The sequence below is a fragment of the Syngnathus typhle genome, linkage group LG7, assembly GCF_033458585.1.
Source record: "Syngnathus typhle isolate RoL2023-S1 ecotype Sweden linkage group LG7, RoL_Styp_1.0, whole genome shotgun sequence".
NCBI lineage: Eukaryota > Metazoa > Chordata > Actinopteri > Syngnathiformes > Syngnathidae > Syngnathus > Syngnathus typhle.
In genome coordinates, this window is record NC_083744.1 from 6,711,660 (window position 1) to 6,727,202 (window position 15,543).

Genomic DNA, 15,543 nt, shown 5'->3' on the forward strand with positions numbered 1-15,543 from the left:
CAGATGGTTTTATAAACGTGTTATTTATGTACCGTTTTTTTCCGTGTATAGTGCGCCCCCATGTATAGTACGCACCCCTAACAATGGCATGCTGATGCTGGAAAAAAGCTTGTACCCATGTATAATACGCACCCAATTTTTATGAATTTTTTTAAACATTTTTTTAAATTTTTATTTTTTATTTTTATTTTTTTTAAGTCCCAAAGATCGTCACACACGCAGGGAGGCAATGGGTCCCATTTTTAAAGTCTTTGGTATGGTCTTAACTAGGCTGGATGTCATTTTTTTTGTTGGCGTTGATTTCTCCGACTGCCCCTAAACGCACCACCGTGCGCAGGGGAAAGAGGCGGCTCTGTATGGGAGAGACGTTGAAGAGGAATAAAAACACCCTTGGAAACCAAAACTTGCCCCTCGTCGTGACTCGGAGCCGCAACAAATGTTTCGGATTTGTGTAGGGTACATTGTGACAGATGGCAAACTAGCAGGTGATCGAGCGAGCGTCTGATACAAGAGCATTGCGGTCGTATGGAGCGTGTTTGAAATGAACAGCAGAGACGAAAGGAACAAGGCAAAGTGTTGTGAAATAAAATATTACCTGTAATACGCATTTTGTTATTTGCTGATTGAAACTGCTAATTAAACTGTGAATTGAAACTAATAGGTGGAGAACTGAACTCTCGCTCTTTATATAGCTGACGTGTCTTGCGCAACCGTTCTGCGCATCTGTAATGGCGGCCACCGTATGACGTCCGGTCCGCGATGGAGATTAAAAAACAAACAATATTTGACAATAACACACCATCGAGGATTGCACGCACCATCGCATCAAACGATGTGTCGTCAATTATGAATTTTACTAAGTGTGTTGGGCAGGATGGCTGAATGCGATGCGCGATTGACAACAAACAAGAAGAAAGGTGAGTTTTATTTCGGGGGAGATTTGTCATGTCTCGTCCCCAGTTTTGCTATGTGTCTAGGTTGCCATAGTTTCTGTTCGTGTCACCCCGCTCTTCCTGTGTCACCTCAATCGATGTAACGTGTTTTGTATTTAAGTCCTGTCTGCCCCTCGCTCACCGTTGGATCATTGCATGTGTTACTGTCATTCTGTTCCTGTCTTTGGTAATGTCACCCTGTCTTTTTGTTCCACGACTTTGTCGGTCAGTCCTGTTGTTGGTTTTGTTGTACCATGACTTTATTTAAAAAAATAAAAAATAAAATAAAATTTTAAAAATAAAAAAATATTTTTTTTTTTTCTTTGTACCCATGTATAATACGCACCCCAGATTTTAGGACAATAAATTAGTAAAATATTGCGCACTATACACGGAAAAAAACGGTAATAGTTATCTGAATAACTCTGAATGTTACATCAGGCCCGTTCTCAGCTCTTCGTTTGTATTTATGTCACGTTAGCATACCTATCGTTTAGCCTGTTGTTGCTCGTTCATGTCTGTTCTTGGTGTTGGATTTTGTTGAATAAATTTCCCCCAAAATGCGACCTATACCCCGGAGCGACTTATATACGTTTTTTTTTTCATGTCATTGTACCTTTTATAGCTAATGCGACCTATATTCCGGAGCAACTTTTAGTCAGAAAAATACGGTACTAATGAAGCCTTAATGTGACAGGTTGTTTTTCTGGTGGAATGAGAAGTACTGAAAATGCAGCAAAGCAGGGGGAACCAAGCCAAGAGTGCTCACTAAACATTTACTTCCCAAAACCAAAAGACAAGTAAGACACTCATATCAAGATTTAAAATGGTAAACAAAAACCAAGATAGACCACAGCATGACTTGGAGATGTAGCAACAAAACCCGAAGCAACAAATACAATGAGTTGGCTGTTGGTTGTTCTAAGTGGTTCTAAACTGATTCTTGACTTGAAACAAAATGCAAACCATTACAAGATGCTCTTATCTACACGTGTAGCAATATAAAAAAAAGCGGCACTAAACAATAGCAGTTGTGTGTCCTTTACAAATGACTTGTTAAAATGAACATTATCATCATGAACATTTCTGCGAGTATGCACTGAATGAAATGATTTGACTGACTGGTTTGCCAAGAGCATTAGCTGCAGGACAAATCCTCGTAGTTAAACAATAGGGCGCACAATGTGCCAAGCACATGTCAACCATTTTGTCAGAAGACGATCCAACCGGATTAGTTGCATGCCAACCAATAATTGGCTCCACTGTCAAAGGTTGTTCCATCTATCTGTCTTCGAGCCGATGGAAGATTGTGATGGGTGTGTCATTATTTATGAGGTAAATGTTCCTAAACATAGGCGGCTCGGTGGAACACTGGGTAGCACGTCCGCCTCACAGTTAGGAGGGTGCGGGTTCGATTCCACCTCCGGCCCTCCCTGTGTGGAGTTTGCATGTTCTCCCCGGGCCCGCGTGGGTTTTCTTTGGGCAGTCCGGTTTCCTCCCACAACCCAAAAACATGCTTGGTAGGTCGATTGAGCACTCCAAATTGTCCCTAGGTGTGAGTGCGAGTGCGTATGGTTGTTTGTCTCTGTGTGCCCTGCGATTGGCTGGCAACCGGTTCAGGGTGTCCCCCGCCTACTGCCCGATGACGGCTGGGATAGGCTCCAGCACGCCCGCGACCCCCGTGGGGACTAAGTGGTACAGAAAATGGATGGATGGACAAACATTGGTTTACTGGTGCACTGGTTAGTACGTCTGCCTCACAGTTAGGAGGGTTCGATTTCACCTCCGACCCGCTCTGTGTGGAGTTTGCATGTTCTCCCCGTGCCTGCGTGGGTTTTCTCCGTGCACTCCAGTTTCCTCCTACATCCCAAAAATGTGCTTGGTAGGCTGATTGAGCACTCCAAATTGCTCCTAGGTGTGAGTCCCCACGGGGGTCGCGGGCATGCTGGAGCATGGAGCTCAGCAGTCATCGGGCAGTAGGCGGGGGACACCCTGAACTGGTTGCCAGCCAATCGCAGGTTACACAGAGACGAACAACCATCCACACTCACACCAATGGGCAATTTGTTATAAATGTCATCCCCCGAAAAGCCCTTAAATCCATAGAGATTTTTTAGTGTCGTCAATATTAATCCTGACATCATTTTTATGTACAGATCTATTACATAAGTACCAATATTCAGCTCACTCAAGTGCCTCTACAATTGTCTACATTTTAAATTTAAGTTGTTTTTGCAAAAGCAACATTAAAGAGGTTTGTTTGGGTTGGACTCATTCATGGCAATACATTTAAACATCCTAATTTTATCAAAGAAGACCGTCCGTAGCAATGGTTTGCATTGTGGTCATCTGTGTCCATACATTGTTGTTATGTTATCTCTTTATTATTTTATTTTTAAAAATCTTGTGTTAAGCAATATACACAGTAAATTTGTATGTGAGGAGTGCGTAAAAAAGACAAACATGCATATTTTGATGCAGACAGATTCCTTTATGTATTTGACACATTTGAGTACACATTTGTTGTCAGCAATACTTCAAAGAATAGGAAAGGAAAAAAAGAGAGAGTAAACCCAAAAAATACAGACACCAAAAAAGATTGATATTGCCTCTTCATGATTTCAGGAACAGATCATGGTAAAATGAGTAATTATTAGTGGAAACGGTGTGCCTCCTGGATGCAAACATATTCGTCCATGGCTTCACAGTCACCCGTTTGCCAAAGTCCAGCTGCAAGAAAGATGGAAATGATTACGTATTAATTCATTCTTATCAATCTCACAGATTTGGTCACTGATTTTACTTACTCGTCTCATCCATCCGTACACAGTTACCAGTAGCACTATTGGGCTCCCCTGTATCAAAGTTGCGGAAATTCTCAACTGTGCCATCAGTCCAAATGTAGTCCCCATCCTGAAATACAAAGTCACATTTCAAGTTGAACATGACGACAGTACTTTGCATGTGCTGTTTGTTTGTCACAAGGCAATCCATACATTGTGTTTCAATGGTATTAGAAACACACTGTCATTAGGAAACTGAGTCAAGCTAGAGTTTGAGGTCAGAGTTTGGAGCACAGGGTCAGTTTAATTGTTGTTAAATATCCATTTTTTTCTGAAAGATAATTTGATTGAATGTAAAGTTGAATTTAAGCACCAAACTATCCATATTTGATATGGTCAAATTTTAGGCAGAGACGGATGGCATTGTGGTTTTTCAGCCTCATGAGATCCTAACCCTGGATTGCCAAAGACTCTCAACTTGACACCTCCTTACTTTACGATGGTGACGATAAGTCTGTTGGACTAAGTGACGAAAATATTTCTACTGAACACAAGAGAACGTTTGAACTGGTCAGTCTTTTACCGCAATCGAATCATGAAGTCCAATCCAGGCAAGGTTAGGAGCGTCAGGATCGGTATCTTCTGCAGCAATCAATTGTTGAACAATTGCGTTTTCCAAGGCATTATGAATGGAGACCAGATTTCCACCAAGAATGTTGCACACGGCCTGCAGGGTGGAGGGCGGATGGATGAACACAATCAAGATACACCAGGCATATTTTAACTCAGAGCCACAATGTCCAATCACCAGACGAATGGTAAGAGCAGTAAACTATTGTCATCCATACCTCTCCATCTGCAAAGTTCCTTGCTTCGTCTTGGTAAATGTAACAGGAACAGTCCAACTGAGTCCAGCCTGCAGGGCAGGTGACGTCGGCAGTACCTTTTTTTTTTCCAGAGGAAAAGGAGGCATGTCAATCAAATCAGCAAAGCTACTTGTTATCTAACTAGAAAACTTATTAATGAGTCACAACTACAAACCTTTTGCAGGGAAAGACCACTTTGAAGAAGAAAAAAATCATGGTTAAAAAAAGACTGAACATTAGCACAAATGAAAACACCAATACATCAAAGACCATTGTAAATTGTTTAAGTCAGCGAACGAGACTTACAACCCCAGTCAGCAGTCCACTGATCCCACAAAGGAGGAACAACGAGCGTAGAGCAAATGCCATCTGTATAATATTGAAGAAAAAGTCATATTTCTAGCAAAAAAAAATGGCAGATCATTTTTCTTTGACCTCGTGAATCAAGAAATTAGTAAATGTTAAAGAGCCTCATGAAATTGAGTTTGAAACGTTACCTTTGCAGTTGTGATGTTTGATACTGACGATGCCAATGGCGATCCCTTTTATATGTTGGGTTGGCTATCATGGAATGTTCAATGTGTCACAGAAACCAATAGACTAAACCAAAACCCGTTTATTATCGTTAATCTTTCACACAGATCTTACATACAGATCTTTCAAACATAAACGGATCTTAAGTACACTGAAACCGTAAGACTAAACCCCACAATTAGTATGTAAAAACATGTCATCCAAACAAAAACTCGTTTATTATTGTGATTCTTTCATTGACAAACAGGTTTTGGAGAGCAAAGCCAACTCAAACATGGCTGCATCGGTTTACCAGCAAAACTAGAGCTTTGACCTTCCGTTGATACTGACAGAATGTGCACCTCTGGTTAAAATTGTGAAATACAAATTATGAACAAATCCATCCATCCATCCATCCATCCGTCCATCCATCCAACTGTCCGTCCGTCCATCCATCCATTCCATCCATCCATCCATCCATCCATCCATCCATCCATCCATCCATCCATCATCTGTACTGCTAGTGCCCAAGTTTTTTCAATTTTAGGTTTCAAGCAATAGACTCAGTTTGAAAAATGCATGGAAAAAGGACAAATACATTTTGATGCTAGAAAAAAAGCCTTCATTTAATAGAGAAATGCTTTGACATTAGAAAATTGTTTTCAGTAACATTTGAAGGAATAGAGAAGAAAAGCAGATTTGAGCGTAAACCTAAAATTACAACGACACCACTTAAGTTTCTATCTTTGAGTCATTATTATGGAAATTCATTGTGACAGAAGGCAGACGATGGTAAAATGAGCGATTAGATGAACAAACTATGCATATTCTTGATGCAAACATATGTTTGAAGATCTGTACAGTTTGCACTTGTCCAAAGTCCAGCTGGAAGAAATATGGAAATGTTTTTGTATTGCAGGACTGTGTCCTTAGCAAACTTTAATCGTTTCACCTACCAGTCTCATCCATCAGTACACAGTCACCATTACTGCTATTGAACTCCCCTGACTCAAAGTTGCGGAAATTCTCAACTGTGCCATCAGTCCAAATGTAGTCACCATCCTGAAAGACAAAGTTACATTTCAAGTTAAGCATGACGACAGTACTTTGCATGTGCTGTTTGTTTGTCACAAGGCAATCCATACATTTTGTTTCGACAGTATTAGAAACAATTCATTATGAAACTGAGTCAAGCCAGAGATTGAAGGCAGAGTTTGGAGCACAGGGTCAGGTAATTGTTGTTAAATATCCATTTTTTCTGAAAGAAAATTAGATTGAATGTAAAGTTGAATTTAAGCGCCATACCATCCATATTTGATATTGTCAAATTTTAAGCAGAGACGGAGGACATTGTGGTTTTCAGCCTTGTGATATCTTAACTTTGCATTGCTGGAGACTCTCAACTCGACACCTCCTTACTTTAAGATGGTGACGACAAAATGGAGTATGTTGGGCTAAGTGACAAAAATATTTCTACTGAACACAAGAGAAAGTTTGAACTGGTTAGTCTTTTACCACAATTGAATCATGAAGTCCAATCCAAGTAAGGTTAGCTGCAGCAATCAGTTGTTGAACAACTGTGTTTTCCAGGTCATTATGAATGGATACCAGATTTCCACCAAGAATGTTGCAAACGGCCTGCAGGGTGGAGGGCGGATGGATGAACACGTCCAAGATACACCAGGCATATTTTAACTCAGAGCCACAATGTCCAATCACCAGAAAGTAAACTATTGTCATCCATACCTCTCCATCTGCAAAGTTCCTTGCTTCGTTTTGGTAAATGTAACACGAAGAGTTCAACTGAGTCCAGTCTGCAGGACTATCTATCTATCTATCTATCTATCTATCTATCTATCTATCTATCTATCTATCTATCTATCTATCTATCTATCTATCTATCTATCTATCTATCTATCTATCTATCTATCTATCTATCTATCTATCTATCTATCTATCTATCTATCTATCTATCTATCTATCTATCTATCTATCTATCTATCTATCTATCTATCTATCTATCTATCTATCTATCTATCTATCTATCTATCTATCTATCTATCTATCTATCTATCTATCTATCTATCTATCTATCTATCTATCTATCTATCTATCTATCTATCTATCTATCTATCTATCTATCTATTTGCATGAAATTTAGTTAGAAAAGTATTATGTACCGTTACCTTTGCAGTTGCGATGCTTGATGCTGAGAATGACGATGAAGATTTGTTTTATATGGTGGATTGGTAGAAATAGAATGTTCATTGTGTCACGTGACACAAGAAACCAGAGCAAACTCACCAAAAAGAGAACAAAGAACATTGACAAACGGGTTTTGGACCGTAGTCACTGATCTTTGGGACAATTGAGTGGAATTTATGCAAATAAGAATGCGTAATTGTGACATGTGGCCTACTAGTTGGCACGTCTACCTCACAGCTGAGTGGGTTGTAGGTTTGTACCCAGGCTCTAGCCTTCGTTTTTGAAGATTGAATCTTTCGGGGCTGGAGGGAGGTTCTGCAGATTTTCTAACTCTAAGACCATCAAGCACATGCAAATGCCCCTTAATATTTCTGGATGCTTCAACTATCGGAGATTGTCCACAAGGGGATGATGTGAATACCTACCCATCTAATGGAGGATGGTTGCCCAGGGCCCCTTCCCTATTGTTTCTAACTTTTGCATGTTCTTGCCTTGGAGCCGCATTCTCCGTGCTCGGAGCATCATGAACTATGGACCCTTGGCATTTATAAAAACAACTGCTTTACTCTATCAGACGATACCAGATTCATCTCCTTAGCTTAGGGCCATTCAACTTCAAAACTCGTGACGAATCAGTCTGATCAAGTTTCCTTGACAAGATTACATCTGGCCTTTGCCCAAAATCTTGAACTGAAAAACTGTGAAAGAGTTCCCGGCCTCAAGATTCAGGTGTCAGTCAAATCCTAAATGCTTCTATGTTAAATGTTCTAGTTCTAGGAACAATTAGAAGGCCAGGGGCAAAGGACCTCAGGATATCAGATAGCCCATTGAGACATTTAAAAACTAGTAAAATAACCTTAAAATAGTTGCAGAAACAAAAATGTTGGTGGTGAGTTTCTGGCAAGTTTTCTTCAAAGCAAATGGGCCTATTCCTATTGTTCAACTTGATGGTTCCTCCTGGAGAGACCTTTTCAACAACATTTTTGCCAGGCTTTGTCAGTAGTTCCTCATGGTTGATTAATTACACTTCAAAAACAAATGTGCATTTTCTTTTCATTACCTTCTCACAACTCAAACCAGAAAAGTGAACCAATCTCACTCTGAAAAAACGATTTTGGTTTTCCCCATCCGAGTTTGTATAAAGAACCAGTATCTGATAGCAAAGAACTTTTAATAAAGCCAAAGTAAAATATAACTTTTTAACTTTCAAATATTACTTTCAAATATTACGAGCATAAGTATTAAATTATCTTCAAATAATTGTTCATGCGGCGACATGGTGGCGCACCGGTTAGCACGTCCGTCTTATGTTAGGAGAGTGCGAGTTTGATTCCACCTCCGGCCCTCGATGTTTGGAGTTTGCATGTTCTCACCGTACCCACGTGGGTTTTCGCCGGTCACGCCGGTTTCCTCCCACATCCCAAAGACATACTTGGTAGGCCGATTGCCTGTCTGTCAAGAAAAATTGTATTCAATATATAAGAGAGGGGGGGACTAGAGAGAGCAAGAGAGCGAGAGACAGAGAGCGAGACAGACCATACCCGGAACACCTCCCCACAACATCCAGAGCCTTTAAGAACTTCGGGCAGATCTCATCCATCCCCGGGGCCTTGCCTCAGAGGAGTATTTTAACTACCTCAGTGACTTCGACCCCAGAGATTGGAGAGTCCACCTCGGAGTCTCCAGGCCCTGCTTCCACAATGGAAGGTGTGTTGGTGGAATTGAGGAAGTCTTCGAAGTATGCTCCTCACCGACTCACGACATCTCGAATCATTCATTTTCATGTCATCCATCCTGTTTGTTTTTACTTGACAGGTCAATTACCAGTAATTACTCACCATTGAGGAAGTATACATAGTTTGGTAAGGCGTGTGATTAAAAACCCAACCAGACAAGGTGATAAAACAATGACTTGTCGCTACAATCTCTTTGCCAAGAATAGCAACATTAATTTTGTTTAGCAACATGGGTTTCTCCCTGCTAGTCCGGTTTCCTCCCACATTCCAAAGATATGCATGATAGGCCGATTGAACACGACATATTGCATCGTAGGTGAGAGTGTGAGTCAAGGTGTCCTCCACCTACTGTCTAAAGTCTGCTGGGATAGGCTCCAGCATGCCCACGACCCTTGTGAGGAAAAGCGGTGGATGGATGGATGGATGGATGGATGGATGGATGGATGGATGGATGGGTGGATGGATGGATGGATGGATGGATGGGTGGATGGATGGATGGATGGATGGATGGATGGATGGATGGGTGGATGGATGGATGGATGGATGGATGGATGGATGGATGGACGGATGGACGGATGGACGGACGGACGGACGGATGATTAAAAGTTAATCAAGTAGATACATGACAATGCTGCAACCCTGATTAAAATGGGAAGTCAACCTCAAAAATGTCTTTACAATATGTTGTATGTGTCTCTACAGCATATAAAATGAGGACGTTGATGGATTTGCGTATGAATATCGATTACAAATAATGTGAGTACAGTACAGTGCAGTACAGTACATTGTTAAATAGTAGAAAAAAGTACAACCAAACTCACTGTCTTGCCCCTGTGATGTTTTTTTTTTTTTACGTCATGGAATGCATGCACCTCTTAATGCGGCTTAAGTACAGAAAAGCCCCCGCAATTGAGTCTGTGACTTTTAACTCAAAGCGCCTTATGATGCGGTAAATACAGTACTATTGTGTTTGTGGAATATGAGTAAAGTGACAAAATTCACCCTTTTTATCCATCTCTGGGAGGGGGGGGGGGGTCATTTTGCCAATTGCTGTCGACTGAAAATGACATCACAGTTCCCCACCTGAGCAACAGTGATGTCCTTTTCTTTCAACAGCAAGTGTCAAAATGGCTGCAACTTGAGTAAATGAATAAAAATGGCTGAATTTTGCCGCTTTACTCATATTCCACAAACACAATTGTAATCAGAACAAACATTAATCAGTGTTTTAACTTGAGCTGAGCTACAGAGAACAAGATTACAAAGAAATTCTGTTTCGATTCTGTTTGAACTGCATGTACAACTCGATGTCGTCTATGTCAGAATGCGGGACATGAAGATTTCAGATTGAAAAGCAGACATCTCTATAGAAGATTAAAACAACATTTAAAAGTACTGTGAAAATGGCGTGTGGGAACAAGGGTGACAGTGTAAAGACAATCTGAGTCAGACAAGAGATAATTGAACTGGATCGGTCGCATACCAACAAAACCAATAATTATCTTCACTGAAAGACAACAGTTCATTCTCATCGCTTTGACCTGATGGAAAATTTGTGTGTGCGAACATAATTGAGGCAAAAGTCCCTGAGCGTCATCCAATACCAGCAATTAGTCTGTTGTTCCAATTCACTTCCTGCTGTGATTATTGTGCCAAATTTAGCAAATGAAGACTCAGGTCATGAAGTGGACATTTCTGGTAAATGTCTGTTGATCTCATGTAAAGTTATGCTGGGGAATTTTTGAAACGTTGTAAATTAGTAACTTTCTATGGGAATTAACTGGAAATGGGGGTGGGGGAGCTGTTAATCTAAACAAACTTTATACAAACGTAAATATTTTTTGTCATAAGCAAACAGCCGTGAATAGTGACATTTAATTTTTGCAACTGAAACAGTATTTTTAATTATAACTCAAATATAACTGCCCCATAAAACAAAACACAACAAAACATAAAACTTCATTGACTTTCCATAATATGGTGTGATTCAACAGCCTTGCTCTTTGGGCTCAAAAGTGTAGCGTCCGAGTTTAAGTCTGACCTTAGGCATCAAATTCATGTTACAATCAGACTCATAAAATATGAACGGACTACAGCAATTATGGGCCCGCTATAAAGATTAGGTACTGCACTGTTTTTTGTGGCGTCAAAACACCCAATATATTCATATTAAAAAGGCTGAAACTAAAAGTTTTTAAATCAATCTTAGTGTATATTGCTGGTGCTTGCTGTTGTTGGGGTTAATGGCCTGAAGTTGGTTTATGAGATGCTACAGTGTTACAGCACCTTTTTTTTAAAAACATTTTTTTTATCCACATTACATTTGGGTGTCATTAGAGAAAAGCAACAACTGTAGACTTTACCAAGATAGCATGTTCGAGAATATGTATGGGGCGAGATTTAAGTCACACAATTATTCACACAAATACATCACACGTGTCCACTTATTGTTTGTGATTTTTGCGTGTTTGTCGAATCCACAAACGTATTTGAAGTACAAACATTTTGTCGTTAGAGGGTGCTGATTTTTTATGCTGACTTGGTGTATGATAGGCATGTCCAAAGTCCGGCCCGTGGGCCAAATCCGGCCCCCCGTCAGATTTCATACGGCCCGCAGCTTCGGTACTATAATGTATTATTAATGGCCCGCCTGCACTGTCAAACTAAAATAAAAAAATAAATCATGAAACTTGAAACTGTAATTCCTCCCTTTACCAAAAGGTGATAGCACCACTTTAATCTGCATCCGTGCCGCAAACCCCTCTCCGCCATGGCTACTGCAAAGAAAACAAGGAAAGTTCACATCTAGGGTCGGCGCTTTCAAGAGAGATGGGAATTACCATTATTTTTTCACTGAAAATCAAGACAAATGTGTTTGTCTAATTTGTAAAGAGCCTTGTTTAAGGATTTCAACCTAAAGAAACACGACCAGACTAAACATGCTAACACATATGACAAACTAACAGCGAGTGACTGTGCTGATAAAGTGAAGCAGCTCCAAGCTGAACTGGCATCACAACAGCGATTCTTCACGCGGGGCTGTGAATCAAAAGTAAATATCACTAAAGCAAGCTACGAAGTGGCCCTGTTAATAGCTATACATGGCAAACCTTTTGCTGAAGGTACATTTATCAAAGACTGTGTTATGAAAATAGTTTTTCACTTCTTTTTCACTTGTTTTAAGTTTTAATAATATCAGAGAATTTTTCATTACTTATAACTCCTGTTTAACATGTTCATGAGGCAAAAATATGATTAAACTCATGTAAATTTTAGGTATTTCAGTTTGTTCAATGTTATCTGACTTCAGATATGAATGAAAGGCAGAATTTGTGTTTTTGGAGTTGTTCAAATCTGCCTGAGTGGCTTATATTTGGTTATTTTGTCATTTGAACAATAAAGACAATTGTGACAATGAAAATTGTTTCATAACAGTGTGTATTTGCATGAAACTTTTGTAGTTAGAAAATGTCCAAAAAAAACTATTGGCCCCCGGGCCCCTTCACTTTATCAAAACTGGCCCTCCTTGCAAAAAGTTTGCACACCCCTGGTGTATGACGAACTGCTGGAAATTGTTGGTTGTTGTGCATGTCGAAAACAAAAAAGGAAGCACTCGCCTTCAATTGATATCACAGTTAGATTACAGTTAAAACTCTGCCATGCAAATTGTAAGCCATTTATCAGTAATACCCATAAATGCTGGTGGCCTCTCTGTGCCCGGGCTCATCTGAGACGGTCTGACTCACCCCTTAAAATAAATAATAAAAAGACAGCAATTCTCACAGAGAGACTAGCTAAGTGATTGCAGATAACATAAGGCAATTTTCTCATAATTAAACACAGACAAAAAGACGGGCGCGGCCTGATGCAATGAAGTTAGTTGAACAGGTTTAGTCATGATGCAAAAAAATCACTTTAATTGCCAGTCAAGTTAGCTATGCCCAATTTCCAAGGTTCATTTCAACAGCACTTTTTAATTGAGTTTCTAGCTTTGGTGTTTTACCATATATTTAGTATACTCACAATTATATTACCTATAATCTATAGGCTTGTCGTTTCAGTTGGCTCCATTTTCAGCTGTTTTTAGTCAATTAGTTGCTGTAAACAAAATAAGGATAACAAATGTTACAAAGAAAAGAACAAAACAGACCACAATAACAACAGTAATAGGATTAGTAAATTCGCTTACTCCCCAATCCTACCCACTTCCTCTACCTTCACATATGACATGATTGCAAACAGTGACCCGATAAATGTTCACAATTGAAGCCAAAATATGATATATAAAATAATGAATGCATGTTAATAGTTGTGTCAATTCAACTTTTTTATGCACTTCCAATAATTCACAGTGGTATAGTTTTTTATGTTAAGTTGGGTTGTTGGCATGGGCTGAATGTATCTATCAAATGAACTTGATAAACATCTAACCCGTCTAAGAATAGATTAATGACACTAAGGTGCTTTCTGATTTGCCTATAATTTTGAGATGACTAAAGTGACTCTTTTGTTCAAAACCTGGCAAAGACAGGACAGCAAAAATGATGACTCTTTGTTCTGTTCTGTTTTTTTTTGTTTTTTTTTTTGTCATTACCTGACTTACATTATGTAAAAAACTGTGCTAATTATAAAATGAGGTGTGTCATGACTTGTATCTGATTTGGCACAATCAACATTCCGAAACTGCCAACCCAACACATAAAAGGCATTGTTGTTGGTGTCCGAGGCATCGAGCATCGCCAACTGCAAAAGTGACTTTAGAGCTCATCTCACAACTGCAAAGGTAACTTTCGATCTCATCATAAAAAACTCACTTTCACATGCATTTTCAGCATATATTCCATTGTTTGTTTTACATGCTGATGTAAATGTATGGCTGATATTTATTGTTAGTATTTTTCTTTCATTGCACAGATGACATTTGCTCTTCGCTTCTCATTCCTCCTCTGTGCGATCAGTGGACTCTTGACTGGAGCCGTAAGTCAAAAGCTGACTTAAATAATTGTTTGTTTGTTTTTTTGCTTTTGACAAACTGGTGTCTTCATTTGTGTCAATGTCCTCCAATCTAATTATTATCAATGTGCTATTCTTCTTCACAGTGGTCATTAGAAAAGATTACATTCAAAGGTTGGTAGCCTTCACTCAATTACTTTTTCAAATGAACAATTTCTTAGTTTCGTCATTCGTCGTTTTATTCCTGTTGCAGATAATAGCTGTCCCAAAGGCTGGACTCGGTTGGACTGTAACTGTTACATCTACCAAAGTGATGAGAGGACCTTTGCAGATGGAGAGGTATGGAAGAAAATACTTGATGTGATGTAGTTGCCAAGTCGAAATCTTACCTAATGTGTGATGGTCTGAATCAACTATGTACTCTCTCTTTCCATCAGAGCGTCTGCAACATTCTTGGTGGCAACCTTGTTTCCATCCACAATGACCTGGAAAATGCATTTGTTTTGGAGTTGGCTAGAGAGGGCGGTAATGACGCGGAATTCTGGATTGGACTACATGACAATATTCTGGTAAAATATGGATCAGCACTGTATGATTGAAATCCTCTCACTTGTATTCAGTCCAAGTATTTTTGTCATCAAAAATGAATGTGCCCTTCAGACTCAATCTTGACACCAGTTAAAGGGATAATATATTGATTTGAGAACTTCCTGAAAGGTGCTCTCCTCTCACAATGTACTCAACGAGCTGGAAAATAACATTTAGTGATGGATCCCCTAGGAAGGCTAGTGTTTACCTTTATAAAACTATCAATTCCTCTTTCAGGATAACTTGAGATTTTTTTACCCCAATAGTACAGTCACCAACCTTGTCCACCACAATTCAATTCAGTGTGACATCAAACATCAGTTTCTTGATGGTACTATGCTTCAAATCAAGACGGATCATGACCAACAAACAGCAGATGCAAATCCAAGCAGTTGTTATCTTCACGTGTCTGATTCAAATGTGATTTGTCTTCCAGGATGACGACTACATCTGGACTGATGGCTCAATTAACGATTTCCAGGGCTTTGATGGGAGTCCTTCTTCTACAACTGATAACTGTGTAGAGTACAACGAGGATAGTAAGTAAAATCAGTAATTAAACTTATTAAAAAAAAAGTTTTTTACTTAGACATATTTCTCTTACAGATGAATTTTGGGAAATTGAGGACTGCATAGAAGAAAATGCATATGTTTGCATCAGAGATGTGTTCCACTAATCGCTCCTTACCATCTTGTTTTCAGTCAAAATTAAATTGGCTAATGCTTAATCATAATTGAAAGAGAAATTGGAATGTCAATGTGCATCTTTCTGGTAAATAAAGGGATCTTTCTGCATCAAAACGTCTCCTGTCTTTTTATTCACTTCTTAATCCTGTACGTCTATTGCCACTGGTTTGTGTGTTCATCTTGTGGTGTACATGCACTGATGGTGTGGCTATGGACAGAATTTATTACCATGGATCTTAATGGCAAATAGTCACATGCACAGTTAGACCTAGACAATTTA

General features: G+C 39.4%; 3 protein-coding genes across 3 annotated transcripts; 1 reads left to right on the plus strand and 2 right to left on the minus strand.

Annotated features, from left to right (window-relative positions):
* Positions 1 to 3,402: 3,402 nt before the first annotated feature.
* Positions 3,403 to 5,152, minus strand: LOC133156612 (lithostathine-1-beta-like). Its single transcript, XM_061282477.1, has 7 exons — positions 5,079 to 5,152; positions 4,888 to 4,950; positions 4,757 to 4,775; positions 4,564 to 4,658; positions 4,299 to 4,442; positions 3,740 to 3,845; positions 3,403 to 3,662 (listed from the first exon to the last, which is right to left on the minus strand). Exons 2-7 carry the CDS (start codon positions 4,948 to 4,950, stop codon positions 3,586 to 3,588), a joined length of 504 nt encoding a protein of 167 aa, XP_061138461.1. The 5' UTR covers positions 5,079 to 5,152; the 3' UTR covers positions 3,403 to 3,585.
* A 162-nt stretch (positions 5,153 to 5,314) lies between these two features.
* Positions 5,315 to 6,918, minus strand: LOC133156703 (galactose-specific lectin nattectin-like; the record flags this gene model as incomplete). Its single annotated transcript, XM_061282620.1, has 4 exons — positions 5,315 to 5,979; positions 6,051 to 6,156; positions 6,610 to 6,732; positions 6,841 to 6,918. Coding segments are annotated over 4 exons (387 nt in total), but the record flags the coding sequence as incomplete, so codon positions are not given.
* Positions 6,919 to 13,686: 6,768 nt separating this feature from the next.
* LOC133156618 (galactose-specific lectin nattectin-like) lies at positions 13,687 to 15,377 on the plus strand. Its single transcript, XM_061282483.1, has 7 exons — positions 13,687 to 13,818; positions 13,950 to 14,012; positions 14,135 to 14,162; positions 14,242 to 14,327; positions 14,426 to 14,557; positions 15,013 to 15,115; positions 15,183 to 15,377. Exons 2-7 carry the CDS (start codon positions 13,950 to 13,952, stop codon positions 15,251 to 15,253), a joined length of 483 nt encoding a protein of 160 aa, XP_061138467.1. The 5' UTR covers positions 13,687 to 13,818; the 3' UTR covers positions 15,254 to 15,377.
* Positions 15,378 to 15,543: the final 166 nt, after the last annotated feature.